Source organism: Hyposmocoma kahamanoa, unplaced genomic scaffold, assembly GCF_003589595.1.
Source record: "Hyposmocoma kahamanoa isolate Upper Pololo Valley unplaced genomic scaffold, ASM358959v1 66, whole genome shotgun sequence".
Lineage (NCBI taxonomy): Eukaryota > Metazoa > Arthropoda > Insecta > Lepidoptera > Cosmopterigidae > Hyposmocoma > Hyposmocoma kahamanoa.
In genome coordinates, this window is record NW_020653854.1 from 1,458,140 (window position 1) to 1,474,793 (window position 16,654).

General features: G+C 35.9%; 1 protein-coding gene across 1 annotated transcript in view; it reads right to left on the reverse strand.

Moving 5' to 3' along the window:
- LOC113231835 (indian hedgehog protein) overlaps window positions 1-13,301 on the reverse strand; it is an 82,106-nt gene extending 68,805 nt beyond the window's left edge. The window contains exons 1-2 of the mRNA XM_026466369.1: window positions 13,290-13,301; window positions 12,752-13,090 (exon numbers count right to left, since the gene is read on the reverse strand). Of these exons, the coding sequence (XP_026322154.1) occupies window positions 12,752-13,090; window positions 13,290-13,301 (351 nt within the window). The remainder of the gene's footprint in view (window positions 1-12,751; window positions 13,091-13,289) is intronic.
- Between the last annotated feature and the right edge of the window lie 3,353 nt (window positions 13,302-16,654).

Below are 16,654 nucleotides of genomic sequence, written 5' to 3' on the forward strand. Positions count from 1 at the left end.
CAATAGCTATTTTAGGAATATGTTTTTGCTAAATCTGTGTACCTGTCTCTTTAAATAGAAGCGGTGTTGAGTTACAGACAATATGAACATGCAAATAACTCATTAAAACTAGACAAAGTAAATGGGTAAACATTTTCCCCTCAACGGCACTAAGGAAAATCCTATATCGTCGACTTTACGCGTTTTCACATAGTTTGTTTTTACTGATTTTTGTTGAAGAAAACTTATAAACTTCTTACACAAATATATTATAAAAGTAATATAGTATCTAAAAGTGACTTTAGGAGATATTCACTCTTAGACGACGATACAGAATTTTCACTGAATTATGCTATATGATACTTAAATAAAGTAGTTCCCACGTAATCCACTTGTTGAGTTTCCACGAAGATAATATTATAGATAAGGTAAATAATATGTTGCATTAACGTTGTATACTTAAAAGTGATACATTATTTATTTTGATTATAGGTGGTGATACCAAAGAAACCACTATATAAGTTGATACATGGATGTATCTTCAGAATTTTGACAGAAAAAATCTTATCTTTCAATGATAACATGTGAAAGACAAGAAAGATGAAAGAAAATTATAGAAACATCGAGATCTGAGCCGTTCGCGATAACTATATATTGGAAATGACAGTTTTTTCGAATATATGATGTACACTCCCGGACAAATAATCCGAGCCACCTCTCATTTTTCCAAAAAATGCAATTGTAAAGGGCTAGAATACAAAAAAGTGTTATCATCGAAGAAAAAGTTTTCCCCTGGTTTTGCTAATACAAATTTCCAACAAGGACCAACAAGGAGGAAATGTCCGGGAGTGTAATAATGAGCCACACCTGGTCTCAAAGTAGGGAAATTCCCTGTAAACCGAGACCAGAAACAATTTAGAAAACTTCGTTTCCAAAATTGGTCCGACCGCGAATTGACCCCGAGACCTCTTCGTCCAGCGTCCCAGTGCAAATCAACGGGCCACCGACGTCTGTCCTATTCAACAAACCGACGTTTCGAGCTTAGATAGAGTTATTAGTAACCATTGGACATGTAAAGATTTATTGATTTAATGATTTTTGTTATTTAAATATTTGAGGTATTATCGTGAAACGTCTAATAATGTTTCAGAATACCACATTCGAATATTAAACAATACTTGATGATAATATTCTAGAATATTTAAATAAAGCGTCTTTTATAGCATTCGATTTAAATGAAACCTCTGTAGGAAGAATCGTCTCCTACCACTTCAAAATTCGTCGTGATATTAGTGAGTTTAAGTTTTTATTAAAAATGGCATCGGGCCGTATTGACTGTCCGGAATTGCTATCACAATTACCACTGAGAGTTCCCTCTAAGTATCTTAGAAACAATTCACTTTTGGTTCTACCTCCGGCCCAAACTAATTTCAGCCAAAACGAGATAATGTGGCGTGCAAGCAATACTTTTAATATTTTATGTAATGCTTTTGATCTGTATGTGTTCAATACGAATCTGATTTCGGCAATGAGAGCACTGAGCGAGTACTTCTTTGACTCTTAGTGATGGTTACAACTTCTGTGGTTTTTCTTTTTTTTTTATGTTTTATATAATATTAGTTAGGTAAATGGTGTACCCAGATTCCTTATTAGATATTTACTTATGAGGACTTTAATTGGCTCTCAGTTGTTATTAATATTATTTAATTTAGTTTTAAGCTGTTGATCTTCCATTAAATAAATAAATAAAATACCAAATACACGCGATTTAGTTCTGAAAATGTTGTTAATTTCCAATACAGTGAAATCGCATCGCTGTCTTTACTTGCTAAGCAAAGAAAAGAAGCATTTCATACATTTATTGTATTGTCAATTAGAATAACTGTTAGCAAATATCATGAAATTATTAAATTGTAACACTGTCACGCAGTCCTGGGTTCGATTCCCGTGCCGAGAGAAATATTTGTATGGTCTATATTTATTTCTCTAGCGAGCTTGGGTGTAATTTGTGGTTGTCTAAGTGTGTGTCCATGGCACCCGCGACACAGGGTTTCCCTAGTGCGGGGCTATGAGAGTGTGCGTTATTATTATTATTTATATTACATAAGTACTTGTTATACATTTAGCAAAGTGACCTACATCGTCTGGGACACTGACGTCAGTGATGCTTGTTTGTCCATGCGTGGACTTGTTTGCCTTCCCATTAGAGCGAGGTCGACGCTGGGATTCGCTTTCCCGGATTGTCGAATTTCTACTAATCGGTTGAAGTTTGTTTTAGGTATTTACGAAACACGGTAAACAGGCGCTGGTGCCAAAACTGCTGTATAAAAGGACAAACTCTATTTCTTTACATCTCAAATAAGACATAAATAATATTATTATAATATTTTTTCTAATACCAAGTATCACTTTTGACGTTAGCTCCGTGGGCGCCAAGACAGGAGGTCCCAAGATCGACTCTCGGCAGCAGCAATTCAGGAAACGAAAGGATCTAAATTGTTTCTGATTTGGGTGTTCTAGATAGCGCCGCGCATACAATTTACCAGTACTTTTGCACAAGGAATCCTCTGGTTTGAGATCAGGATCTGAGATGCTATTATTATTAGATCATGGCCTATAAAAGGAAGTTTGAATTTATGAATGAAAAAGGCGGTATTCGCCGCCAATGGCACAGTGGGCCACGGTCAGACAATCAAATTCAAGAACCGAATGTGTGTGTTTTTTGTAGCAGAAGTAGCAGTAAAAGTCTTTGTGAAAGAATTCGTCCAAGGAAGTATTGCCACCTTACCTATTTCTGCCGCCAAGCAGTAATCTGAGCATTACTGCGTTCCGGTTTGGAAGGGTAAGGGTGTTTGGGAAATTACAGGCACATGAGACTTAGCAATTTATGTCTCAGGGTAACGGGCGCAGTGGCAATACAGATTTTTGTATTTTATAGCTCTGAGTGACATTGCCACTGTTATGGACAGGCGTCTCGCTTACCTTCAAGCGCACGACTTGTTCGTCCCATCATTTGGTATCATAAAAATAAAGCTATAAGCATTGACTTACAATTATATGGACGTCGGGTCCGCGCTAAAAAGTGTCCGAACTTATAGGGCGTTAAAATCGTATACAGAGCGTCATTCACGCTTTAGTCTTCGTTTGTTCGACTGACAGCGAAATTAGATAGTACTGCGATAACATTACAATTGAAATTCAACGTTTTAGCTTTTTCATATTCCTTTACATGTCACTACGTTTAAATAGGTTGACTTGGGACATTTTTTTCGTGGTTTTTGTATTAGACCCGTCGTCCATTTATTTGTAAGTCAATGGCTATAAGTATTATTATAAGGCACAAGGAGACGCTGATGACTATCTTCCTATAGTTATTCTTTATGTTTCCTTATGCTACATTTTATGATCTGCAAGTAGAAAGTACGCGACATTCTATATGACAAATTTTACCTCGTAGAATAAGCCAGCTCATCGCGGTTTCTTTGACGATACGCACGAAGGACAATGTTTGCCATCCTATGACTATTCAAATAGACTCCATTCAAAACCGCACAAACCATATTTGCCCATTCATTTATAAATTATTTATAATGACTACATATTTGTACGTTATTTACCTAAAAATCTGCAAATCGAATAAGAAGTCGACTGAAAATATTTTTATCGGGCAGTGAATTCAAGTTGAGGTCATTCGAATAAATATGGAAGCTGTGTTGTTTAACTACAGTTTTAAACCTAGTAAATGGCAAATATTTAATATCAACCGGAATTTTATTATAGACGCGTATCTAATCAAAAGTGTCGAAGGATATAGGTGTTATTTTTAAATATTAGATTACCTTATTAAAATGAAATAAAAATATCAATATAAATTTATTTTTTAAGTTTATTAAATGTCACGATTTTTGACCACCATGATATTCAATTATTTTTGTGAAATTACTCCACTAGTATATTATATTTATTAATACAAAGATCGAACACTATGAAAAAATTCCTTCGAACCGGTTGAATCGAACCAAAGTCTTCCAGCAAACAGTGCCAGATCCTATATCAACTAAGTGAAAAGTACTACTTGAGTGAAGAAATAGATGTCTCAGAGATGGCGCCATGGCAAAAAAATCGTTAAAAACCATAAACAAGACCTGCAACAAGCAAATAGACAAATTTCCTAAGGTCCGCTGGTTCGTTCCGTGGCTTAGATGACATAGAATCATTCTTCGAATCCAGGCAGGTCGGAAGGATTTTTTTCTTAGTATTCGTAGCGTTTTATATGTCACTTGACATTGTATTTTAAATGTAATATTGTGATATTGATAATATGAAATGGACTATTTTATTCTATATTCTCTATTGTAATAAATATACCTCTACTTATTTGACTTTAAGAACTTTGATAAGATAGTTGATTAAACAATTTTGTTAATATTTTATTGAAAAATATTATAATTTTATATTTTTTATTTATTAAATATTATATTTGTCAAAGCAGAATGATTTAAGCATTAATTTATTGTAATACTAAAATTCTACAGTTGAAAAAAAAAATTAAAACAGAATATTAATATCAAAATTTCCAAGCACAGAATCAAAACGACATCAAATTTGATACTTATGATTTAAATTCAACTCTATACCACTTAAAATAAGAACAGTCCAAAGAGTCTAACAGTTGACTGTTACATGAAGTATATAACAACCAGTTACAATGTTTCACAAAGTCATTAAGTGACATATTAAATTTAAACACATATGTTCAAACAATAGATCACAAAACATAATTACAGATTTTTATGACTACCTAATGTAAACTCACATATTACTATGTTTAATTTTTTTTATAACGTCACTGTTAATTTTAACAGAGAAGTAATTAACGTATTTGCTGTAGTGGTACCACAATTCCATTTGATGAGAGATATGGAGATCACATCATCTTGTAAGTAGCAAAATTTTAAGCAATTCACGTCTTGAAATGTAGTTCGTTGCACTTTAATTCTGTCAAAGAAAGAATTAAAGATGCCTTTCGAGATGTTCTTGGCATTGAACGTGTTGACCCACCATACCGCAACCCTCAATAAATAAAGTAACCAAATGCGAAAAATAACATTTTTGGGAAACTACAAAAAAACTAGCGTACGAAATTGAAATACAATTTTTATCACAATTAGCACGAGCTAAATGGTCTAAGTCTGGTGCCACGTTCGTTTTTTTTTAAATCGGTTTTGCAAATTTTTCAAAATAACACACCATTTCTTAATTTTATTTTTTATTCATTTACATCAGGCAAAAGTGACTCATATAATATAATATAGAAACCAAATAACTGATCTACACGAATTGCATTAGTCGTATGTTTACTACCACATATCATCAATATATGGGTCAATGACGCCACAGTTACCCTCCGAGGAAAAGATTTTGAATTTACTAGAGAAACTGTATAGATACACAGTATCTCACGGCTATGGAAACAGGGAGAGAAAGTATATTAAATATGGGAGATAGGCTATTTGACTTCATGAAGTTTTTTTTTAAAAAAAAGTAACTAATACTGTATTCAAAGATTTTTAAAAACTGCTTGCTTCATCTGGAAATCGAACCGACCAAATGTGAAATAAAAAACAGCCTGTATTTTTATGATGCCGATCGAAAGGGTTAATTACAAGGATTGATTCCTTATAATTAATATAGTATCATAATTTAAAGGAACGCCGTAAAATTTTAGGAAAATGTGTGTTACTGTCTATGTACAATCTCGCATAACTGAATATCGTAACTAGCAATAGGCATTATTTTTTATTTATACATTTTTATTAACTGCCTCCGTGGCCGAACGGTTACCATGCCGGACTGCCACGCAGAGGTCCCAGGTTCGATTCCCGGGCCGGAAGAAATAGTTGTATGGCCTACAATTATTTCTCTTGTGAGTTTGGGTGTAATTTGTGGTTGTCTATGTGTGTGTCCATGGCACCCGCGACACAGGGTTTCCCTAGTGCGGGGATATGTTGAGTGTGTGCGTTATTTAATATTATTTATTTATTATTATTTATACTTGTTAGGGTGTTTCATTTTGTTAGGCAAAAAATAAAATGTAAAATTTTGGCAGACTTTGCTTACACCCTGAGTCTCTGTGATGTAAAACACATATATGCCAAATTTCAGGAAGATTGAATAATATTTATAAGTTGCACACTTTGATCACTTTTGGAAAAGTAGGCAAAACTACGATTTTTCAATGTTAATAATTTTTATTGAGAAAACTACAAATCACGATGTTAAAATTATATTAAAACAAGACTCTGAGATTAATACGCAAAAGATGTGTTATATAATATATTAATCAACTTTTTTTATGTGATACCAAGAGTCGGGATAAACAAGTCGTGTGACTGATGGTCAGCGACACGCCTGTGCGTAACAATTGCAACGCCACTCGGAGCTTTAATCCGCAAAGATCTGCGGAGTACTAAAACCGCGCCCGTCACAAAACAGCACCCTAAGACATAAGTTGACAAGTATCTGTAGTTTCAATTTGAACGATACAATCCCTTCTAATGTTCATTTTGTGACAACTTTTCTGTGATATACTACTAACCTCAAGAAGAATCTTGTTTTTGTCGTTCGTCAATGACCGATTCATTAAACTATTTTATCAGAGCAATTTATCTCTATGTCTCAAGCTTTTTCTGTCGTAGTATTGGCCACCTCAATGCCGTTCACATGACTTCTAAGATATTCACTGCAAGTATTCTGACAAGTCGAGGAACCCAAACAATTCAAATAGTCTTTGGTTCCTTGTTGGCTCAAGTTTTTTCCATTTCCTTTTTATATGTACTTTTGGTTTCTAAATTTTTAACTATATTTTCCGTAACAACCTGAATAATACTCTCGTCCAAAAAAAAACAATCTTACGTTTGTTTCTGTCAGAAGAAAGTGTCTCCTAGCAATTGCTTTTTGAAGTACTCAGAAGTTGCAGGCTATTCAAAACATTCTTTGGAACCTATCGACTTACAATCGTTCACGGTTCACGTTGAGGTGCATATGTTAAACCGTTTCGTGACGAGGACAATTTCAAGCGCAGATATTGCCTTTGCAATCCATATTGCCTGATGCAGACTCCCTAAAATTCTGAAAGTGAAGTCGTACGAGCTGTAATAACTCTCTTCTCTTGGATGGTTACCAACGTTTAGAACGTTTTGGAGTGACGAGCTCCGTGGTCAAGTGGCTTGCACACTGGTGTTCATAATGTCGCCATATCTGAGGTACCGGGTATGAAACGCAGCCGGATAACGTAGAAAAACTGACTGACTTGATTAACAAACTGAAGAAATTGACAATATAGAATGTCTCGGATTTGGGTGTTTGTGACAGCGCCATTGTTTCCGATTTTCATAACATAAGTGCTTTAGTTATTTACTTTGGGGTCAGTGCGACGTATGTGATATTGTCTGATGTTGTCCAATCCTATTCCTTTGAGGAGTCCGAGATCCTAAAAACTTACTACAAGGTACCTAATTCTAGTAGCTAAATTCCTATTATGGTTCCCACTTTAAAGTACAATTAACTATAAAAAATTAAAGAAATACAATGAAAAGCCCATTAGTGCTTTGCGCACTTCAATATTCAATTCACCAGTATGAAATAAAAGTGACCAACGAGTGCAACCCCTAAATATTATCCAATCTTCTTGAAATTCAGCATATATATCTTATACAATATTGAGACTCGGAGCGTAAGCAAAGTCACATGAAAATCACATCTTTGGAAAAATGAAACACCCTAATACTTATATTTAAAACAGAACAACATCAATCGTCCCTTTTTTCAAAGCTTAGTAAAATTATACGACTCAGTTACCCCAGAAATATCAGATGTTTGATAAGCTCTGGAAACATTGCATGTTAGTCACAATATCTGCAATTAAACTAGTTGTAACAGAAGTCCATTTTACAGATTTAAATTAAAAAAATAACACCACGAACTCTTTACTGTTGTACAGTTTAATTGAATTATCACTTACTCCAACTGTTAAAAAAACTTTACAATGAAAACTGCTTGTACAAATTCGGCAAAGACTTGTAATGTCCAGAATGTGTAATGGATCACCGTGGTAGGCTATGACCTAAATCTTGCCCTTAGGTTGAAGGACCTGTAGCATCATTGGCCCATATTTATGTTGATGATAATAATGTGTTAATAAAATAATGGAATTCTAAAAATGTTACTTTGCAAAACCTAGGAAACAGATTTTTATAAAAACGAAATTCTCACTGGACACATATATCGTTTGGCTTGTTCCAAATATGACAAAACGTGTATTTTTATTTCGTACATTAATATTTATTTTGTCTATTTCCAAAAATGTTACATTTCGTATTTAGTTACTTTATTTATTGAGGGTGCGGTGTGATGGGTCAACACATTCAATGCCAAGAACATTCCGAAAGGCATCTTTATTTTTCCTTCTCACTAAGCATCGCAGAGATTACATATGAGTTATTACATCTTCGTGTATTATTGGCAATCGGTCGTAATACCAGGATTACAAATTCAAATTACGTTTGTCTTGCCTATTGTTTTTGACTCAATGTTTAACTAGGTACGTGTGATATCAGAAACACCAAATTTTGTATTAGCAATAATGACGTCATTACATTAATTAAAAATATTTAACGTCTAAATATATTTTCTTTGTTGTAAACCTATAACAATAGGAAGAGGGTTTCCGCCATAGTCTACCACGCTGTTCTGAAGCGAGTTGGGAATTCAAGGTTTTCCAGGGGTTATGAACCTTTTTCGCATTTAACACAAGACAATTAAATAGGTACATACTATACTAACGAGTTCATACGTCAGAGAATTAATGTGACCGACATGACTCGCAAAATAGTATGTTTAAGTGATAGTGGGCCAGACATGTCGGCAGGAGGGTTGATCGCCGATGTAGCAGACCTGTTCTGGAATGGCGACCACGTCAAGAAAACCTAGTGTGGGACGCCCTGCGGCAAGATGGACGGACGACCTAAAAATGGTGGCCGGCAGCGGCTGGATGCGGGCTGCATGAGACTGGGAGAGTTGGCGTGCTTAAGGGGAGGCTTATGTTCAGCAGTGGATGCGTATAAGCTGATGATGGATAGGTACATGCCGCGACAGAGATTTGAACAATGGCGCTCTCAATTTAGAAGCAACCGCTCTCCGACTCGACTAACATGCTTTATTTTATAGTTATTGATAAATATTATACTTCTTTTGAATTTCCCGTGAACAGTTTAAGTAACCTTCTCTGAACGCGCATGCGCTGCATTGATACATACAGTCGATGGATACATCTCACCTACAATGACATAACTATATAGCAAATACATAAATGCATATTTGCGATGGTATATAGTAGTTGCACAACATGGAGTAATAAACACCTACATTACAATTACCTTTTGTAAATGTCTTTGTCATTTTCAACCACAAATGCTCTTCTTTAGTCATCTTAGTAATGTCTTGCAGACAGATGATTTCTTATTATTGCCTTAAAAGTTATACCGTGATCATGTAGCAAGTAACTGTTCCAAAATATCCCGAAATATAGGGAAAATAATAAGAAGTGGTACCGTGGTAAAAACCCTGTAACTAATGGTAATAATCATTTAGTAAATAATAATGTCTTACAGATGACTTAATACCTATATTATTATTATATACTAATTGTTTGAAAAGTATGTTCCTTATTATAGTTTGTATTAGTGACGGTCATATTACTTGATTTTGTGACATAAATACCTAATATTACGACTATCTGTATATTACAGACAGCCTAATAATACTAATTAAATGTTTATTGTCTTATTTATCTAAATTAGTGACGATCATAATATTATCAGTTGATATTGAATTTTGAATTGTAATATTGATCATATTATGAAATAAAGTATTATTTACTGTTGTTATTCTGTTATAATTAATTGTTCGGTTGAATAAAAATGTAAAATAAAATAAATGTAATATTATCATTACACACTCAGTTTTTCTAAGTAAGTTAAGGTTTAGTGTAATGAAACCTGTAGTAATAGGTGAATTTAAGAGTTTATTGTAAGATTAACTCCTTAATTCGTGGTTAAAAATTACAGTTTGTTCAATTACTGCCATTTTATGTTTCGGTTTCGAAGGGTAATTAAGGGTGCTGGTGAAATTACAGGCACTTGGGACTTGTCAACTTACGTCTCAGGGTTACGGGCGAAGTGGCAGTGCCCCTATGATCTTTGCGATTTAAAGCTCTGAGTGGCGCTGCAACTGACGGACAGGCGTGTCGACTTGTTACTAACTTTTTCGTCCCTTCATTTGAAAAAAAAAAGTTAATTTCCCAAATTGGTCCTACCGGGAATCGAACCCGAGACCTCTTCATTCAGCGCTTATAGCGCAAATCGTTGGGCCGGCGAGGTCGTCAAAACTTTATCTGTCGACTACCTTTAATTTTGGATATTTCTACTCAGACTTGATAAAAATATACAATATAACGTAATATCTCATGTAAATTTGACCGTAGACAGATATGTAAATGTTAAGAGCTTATATGCTAAGAAATAAGTGCTACAAGTAGTTACTTATTTCATAACCAGGTAATCGGATGCTTGTATATTTACAGTTCTATTGCTCTCTTGCATAGAATGCGCTTTTGTACCGTAGAAATCCTGAGACACCGGGATTGACGAAGTTATTGGGTAAGAATAAAATTAAAAAAAATAAACATTTAAAATGTTATTTCTAATATTATGTCACATTTAAATTAACTTTTGTCACATAAAGAAAGTGAGAAATGTAAAAACTTCGGACATCAAGAAAAAATATTTGCAGTTTATTAAGTATTATAATATAGAATATAAAGAAAAAAGAAATTATATAGTATATAATTTCTTATCGAAACCGCCGTAAAGATTTTTAATTTCACACTTCGTCTAGTTGTTCACAATACTGAGATCCAGTTGTCATACCCCTGGCTACTATCAGACCTTTAAGATTTATAATGAGTCAAAATTTTAAAATATAAAATTATGTCATCCCGGTATTAAAAAGAAGAAATGTATATTTCTAAAAGCCGCTTCTATACTTTGACCGCCATTCATGGGAAAAAGTGAACTTTAGATACAAAATAATCCGAATTTCCGAGCACTACTTATAACCAGACAAAGTACCTATGACAACAGATGAAACATTTGTTTAGATAAGAGATATATCCTGGTAAAATTGTATAAAGATTCTTCATACCCTATTTCAAAGGCATTGTTACAAATGTTCAATAAAATACCAAATAAATTCATATTATTGTCGATAAATCTAATAGGTATGTAGAAAACTAGAGAAATGGAAAAATATTGTAGTATGTGATTAGAGTCAATGCTACCTTAGGTCGAATCCAAATTTTTCCCGTACTAATACGGTTCATGTTGCTTGGGTCGAGTGGCCGGGACACTGGCTTTATTTCAGAATGTATTATTTCACAAACCAAATTAAAACCATTCGAAAATTAAATATCGTACACTATACGTCTTCCATTTACTTCAGTTGATATAAAAAAAACATTGGTTTAATGTAAACGGTTTTCTTGCAAATTTTCGAGGTAAGTTTGTATCTATCGTACAAATTTTTAGGAAATTGTATTTTCACACCATATAGTAATCAGTATATATCCTCACTTTTACTATATAATTTTTCCAAAGGGATTGATAGTTAGATAATAAGAATTCATATTTAAATAAAGAAGCCGTGGTAGTCTAATGGTTTGACCTGGCTTCCCTTAAGCAGAGACCGTGGGTTCGAATCCCGACTCGCGGCTCTGCGTTTCTCGGAATTTATGTCCGAAATTTAATTAAAAATTTACCGTTAGCTTTTCACTGAAGGACAACGTCGTTGTGAAACCAGGATATCGAAGAAGACGTATGCGAAATGACAAGCACATTTGTTTGGATTAAATGTTGCATGACTGCGTCTATAGATAAATCTTAGTTATTTATAGCCCTATGTGTAACAATGCAGAAAACTTAAGAACTCCATAGACAAATGCTGGTAAAAAATGTTAGTGAAATTCTAATATTGAGCTACATAGTTTCCAATGTAACACTTTCTATTGTGCTTCCCATTGTGTCACGGTGCAATGGTATTTTGTCCTCATACTAAAAACACTAGTGGTCAAAAACAAGTTAAGTCTAATAATTTGTTGAAGAACAAAAAATATAAAGAGCAACGGACCCCAAATAAACCATAAATTCACTACAATGAAGTAAGTCAACAAAAAAAGTTTCCCGTAACTTGTCTCAAGTTTTCACAAAAGCCCCGTGAATGACAGCGTACGACGTTGAATGCCCTCGACACCAACTTTTACGACGGCCATATATTCACCAAAACTGGCATCAAAATTTAAAGGAATTCATCATTCATCCATTAGTCACAGAGTTCAAATATTTGTTGACAAAGCCTGCGTAATTGCATCGCTACAATCAGAACACTCGCTACGAAGCTACCGTAACGCCCGCAATTTGCAGCCATTGTTCCTCGGCGTAATGTTTACGCCGGCGATTGTCCTGGCTGTGTGTCCGAGCTGTTTTCAAAACAGACTACTCTTCATGGGACCATTGTCTTAAGACATATGCCACTATCCGCGCACGGACACCGAACCGCCGTCGCCACACCATCCGCACGTAAACCTTCTCGAAAACGCCAACACTTCCCACCCGGGAGTACCAAAAGAGATGACTGAAACTGTAGGACGTGCACTCACCTGCGTCATGAGGCGGTCAGCACCGGTCCCTTCATCATCCTTAAACTCAATGTCCGGATTGTAATTAGGCACTAAGTCTTTGAACTTTTCATCGTTTCTGGTGATGCGGCCCTCGGCAGGACCACTAGCTTGCTGCGAATTCTCACTGATGTTGGGGTCATGCTGACCGAAGACTAGGGGGATGACACGGCGCAGGGGATGGCGGTGGGTGAAGCCGCGGCCCGGGCCGCAGGCCGCCGCCGCGCCCAGCCACAGAAGCACCAGAGGCAGTCTCATCTCGCGGACATCACTCCACGCGCGCGAGCCGCACGACCACCGCGCGCCGCGACCAGAGCGACACTAACCGCCGGCGGGCGATCGCGCTCGCAATCCACCACCGCCGCATCCCTTGCGCGCCACCACCTCTCGCCACTCGCCATTCGCCGCTGCCCGCTCCGCACCCGCATCAGGCCTTCGGGCGTTCCATCTCCGTTTCTCACCGGAAAATCCCAGCATTCTCTTTTTTTTGGCACATTCTGGGTGAAGAATCTAAATTAACCCAGTCCTGCATATTTGTTCAAGCGCAGGCATAATGACCTACCTTAATTTCAAATGACAAAAACGGACCTCATATTTTTACTCGCGTTCTCCGAAGCAAAAAACAAAATGTCGTCTTGTATATATGGTTAGGTTAGGCTTCACGCGAACACTGACCAAACGCGTGGAAATAAGCCAATATTTCCACTAATTAATTACCAGGAATGTATGACGAGATAGCCTAACTAGGCCATAAACACAGGCAAATTCGTTTACCAGCCAAATGGCCGAACCGGTGGTGCGGCGATTTACAAACACGCAGCAGAAGTTACGAGTTTCGTTTCAGTTGTGGTTTTCACGTTATGTTTACACATTTCTTCGGCCGACCGGTCCAGTCGTCAGAAACGTTATAAAATTAGAACTTAATTCGAAATATTCCATTAGTACAACGTACCAAAGAGGTTGTGAGGTCATCGGTTACCAACGTCTAATTACAATTATTGATATAACGACCCTTTGTGTCCAAAATGTGCGGTGTTATTGTTATACCTACATCACGGGCGAATCGCTCTCTGCGAGATTAGTGTTCCACAGGAAATAAGTCTTGACAATATCCACAATCTAAATAAAGTTTAACTTAGATGACCATAATATTATTTACATTAAAGTTCCATAAAATATTATAAGTGGAAACGGTCTCACGATAAGTTGAGCTTACGAGGGTTTTCCGAAAAACTACATACAACAATATTTACTTGTTGCATGGAGCATGCGTCGGGCAATAGTGCGGGGACACAATAAAATGCGTCCAAGCATAAATCCTTTCCTACCTCCAAATCACCAGCAAGATGCCTGAGCTAGCGGAAAGAGTAAAAAGCCAAAATTGCCAGGACTTCGGCTCCGCAGGGTCCCAATGCATAGAACGACTGACAGACCCAAGTTGGCATCTATCTTGCCCAACGTATTATCGTGGGTAAAGGAAACGGGTACCCTGGCGCGGCTACCCAATGTCATGTATTGTAAATATAAAAAATGTAAATCTAGACCTTATATTTAAACCAGTATGAGATCCTTTTACCCTTATAAATAAAACAAAAATAAATATTAATAACAATTTCAATATCACGAGGAACCCCGAAATTATCCAAACAAAGGCCACTCATATAAAGTCTCTTCATCTGACTAGATATGGCTGCAATTTTTGCCTTCTGATAATGATTATTTAAAAAGAGGTAAATGAATATTACCTCTGTAAAAGGTTCTTTGCTGTATTTCAAAGAACTGTTCCCTTCTACCTACGGACTTAAGTACATTGACGTTTGGCCCAAAATATTTACCAAGGATTGTAAACGTTCTTCAACAAGTAAATTGCACACGTTGTTTTCATCATTCACAAACGTAAAGTAACTTGGAAAATTTAAATTATAGATATATACCGCTGCAGTCTCAGCTACACTTACGAGTTAAAGCAGTGGTATGCCGCATCCAGCGATTCTGTAGGTTTAGGTAGATGGCAATCCGACACCATAAACTAGAGAGCTTGTGATCACGGCGCTGTAACATGTCGTTAGGATCTGATTACGCGCAATCAATGACAAAGTGGCGTTGTGACCACTTGCCTTCATTTAGTGATCGAGTTTTCGCGACACGCGATTCAAACTACTTCGGTAATAGAGAGTTCTTAGATTTTCGCGATTGTTACACATAGGAAATGAAGCTATTTTTCCGGATTTAAATCGCGTATATTTGTTTTTCAAACAAACCAATCATATGGTCACGTCAACCGTGACCATGGGACCTGTAAAGGGCTTTATTATTATCCAGTATTTATGTATGATATTATTATTTTATTATCCAGTATTTCCTCTGATGAAAAATCCCAAATAGACATATGAACAATCCCAGACAAACTGCATTACTAATTAATAAGTTTTAATTTATTCTCATTTCTATTATTAATGGATAATAAATTTAACTTAATATAAAATCATTCGATAAAATAAATTGTAAAACGTAATGTAGCACAAATTGGAATGTTTCTTTGTAAAATTAAAAATAAGGTATATAATTATTAAGTTTTGCGTTAATTATAGACATAACTGTTTGATGACTGTACCACCTCAGTCAACCGTGACCATAGGACCTGTAAAGGGCCCGAAACGTTGATTTGTTTGAAAAAACAAATATACGCGATTTAAATCCGGAAAAGTAGTTTCATTTCCTAGTTCGGTAATTTTGATATCTAATGTCTGTAGCGCTTCGGTAAAGACGGCCTGTTATTTGAGTAGAATATTGTTCTAGGTTAATTTACCTGCGATTTGCAACCTAGAATCTTTCCAAATTGTATGAAGATTCATCATATACTATTTCAAAAACACAACATAAGAAATGTACAATAAAATACCAAATAAATTGATTACTTAAATAAATTACTTAAATAAGGTACTTAAATAAATTGACACTTTTCATAAATTGACACATTTCTACACATTAGATTTCTCGACAATAACTTGTCGAGAAATCTAATGTGTAGAAATAATTTTTCGAACATATTAAGACAATGTAGTACGTATTCAGAAATAATCATTTATATAAAGCCGTGGTAGCCCAATAGTTTGAACTACCCCTGCCATGCAGAAGACGTGGATCCGAATCCGGACCTCTGAGTTTCTTGGAATTTATGTGCAAAATTCAAGCTTCTCGGTGAAGCAAAACATTGTGATCAAACATGCACGTCGAAGAAGGTCCACAACTACAAATTTCATCGGTAATTAAATATTAAATAGGTAATTTTGCAATTTTCGTCTATTATAGCAAAGCTCAAGTTAACTGGTCGATTTGAAGTGAAACAGTTGACGACACCCATTGACGACACCCGTCAATTGTTTCGAACTCGCGCTGGCCAATCGAGGCACAGTAATGATATGGCAGAATAGTTTTGAAACAAATTAAATGACATTTCGTCTCTACTTCTGGTTTTATACTCGATGGATTACAATGTCAAATAATACATCGGAATGAAGTAGGGTAACAATGCAATCGGCAAGTTCTGTAAAACACGCATAGCTCCGAAACTTGTAGAAAATTGTACCGTATTCATGATGAATACGTTGTAAAACAAAAGAAAGAAATTTACATTCTTACACTGGCGTCACAGCACAGTTTTTTTAACAATAATAACGCACACATTCAACATAGCTCCGCACTGTGAAACCCTGTGTCGCGGATGCCATGGACACACACATAGGCAACCACAAATTACCTCCAAACTCACGAAAGAAACAAATGTAGGCCGTACACTTATATCTCCCGGACTGGGAATCGAACCAAGGGCCTCTGCATGGCAGTCTGGCACGGTAACCGTTCGACCACAGAGGCAGTTAAACA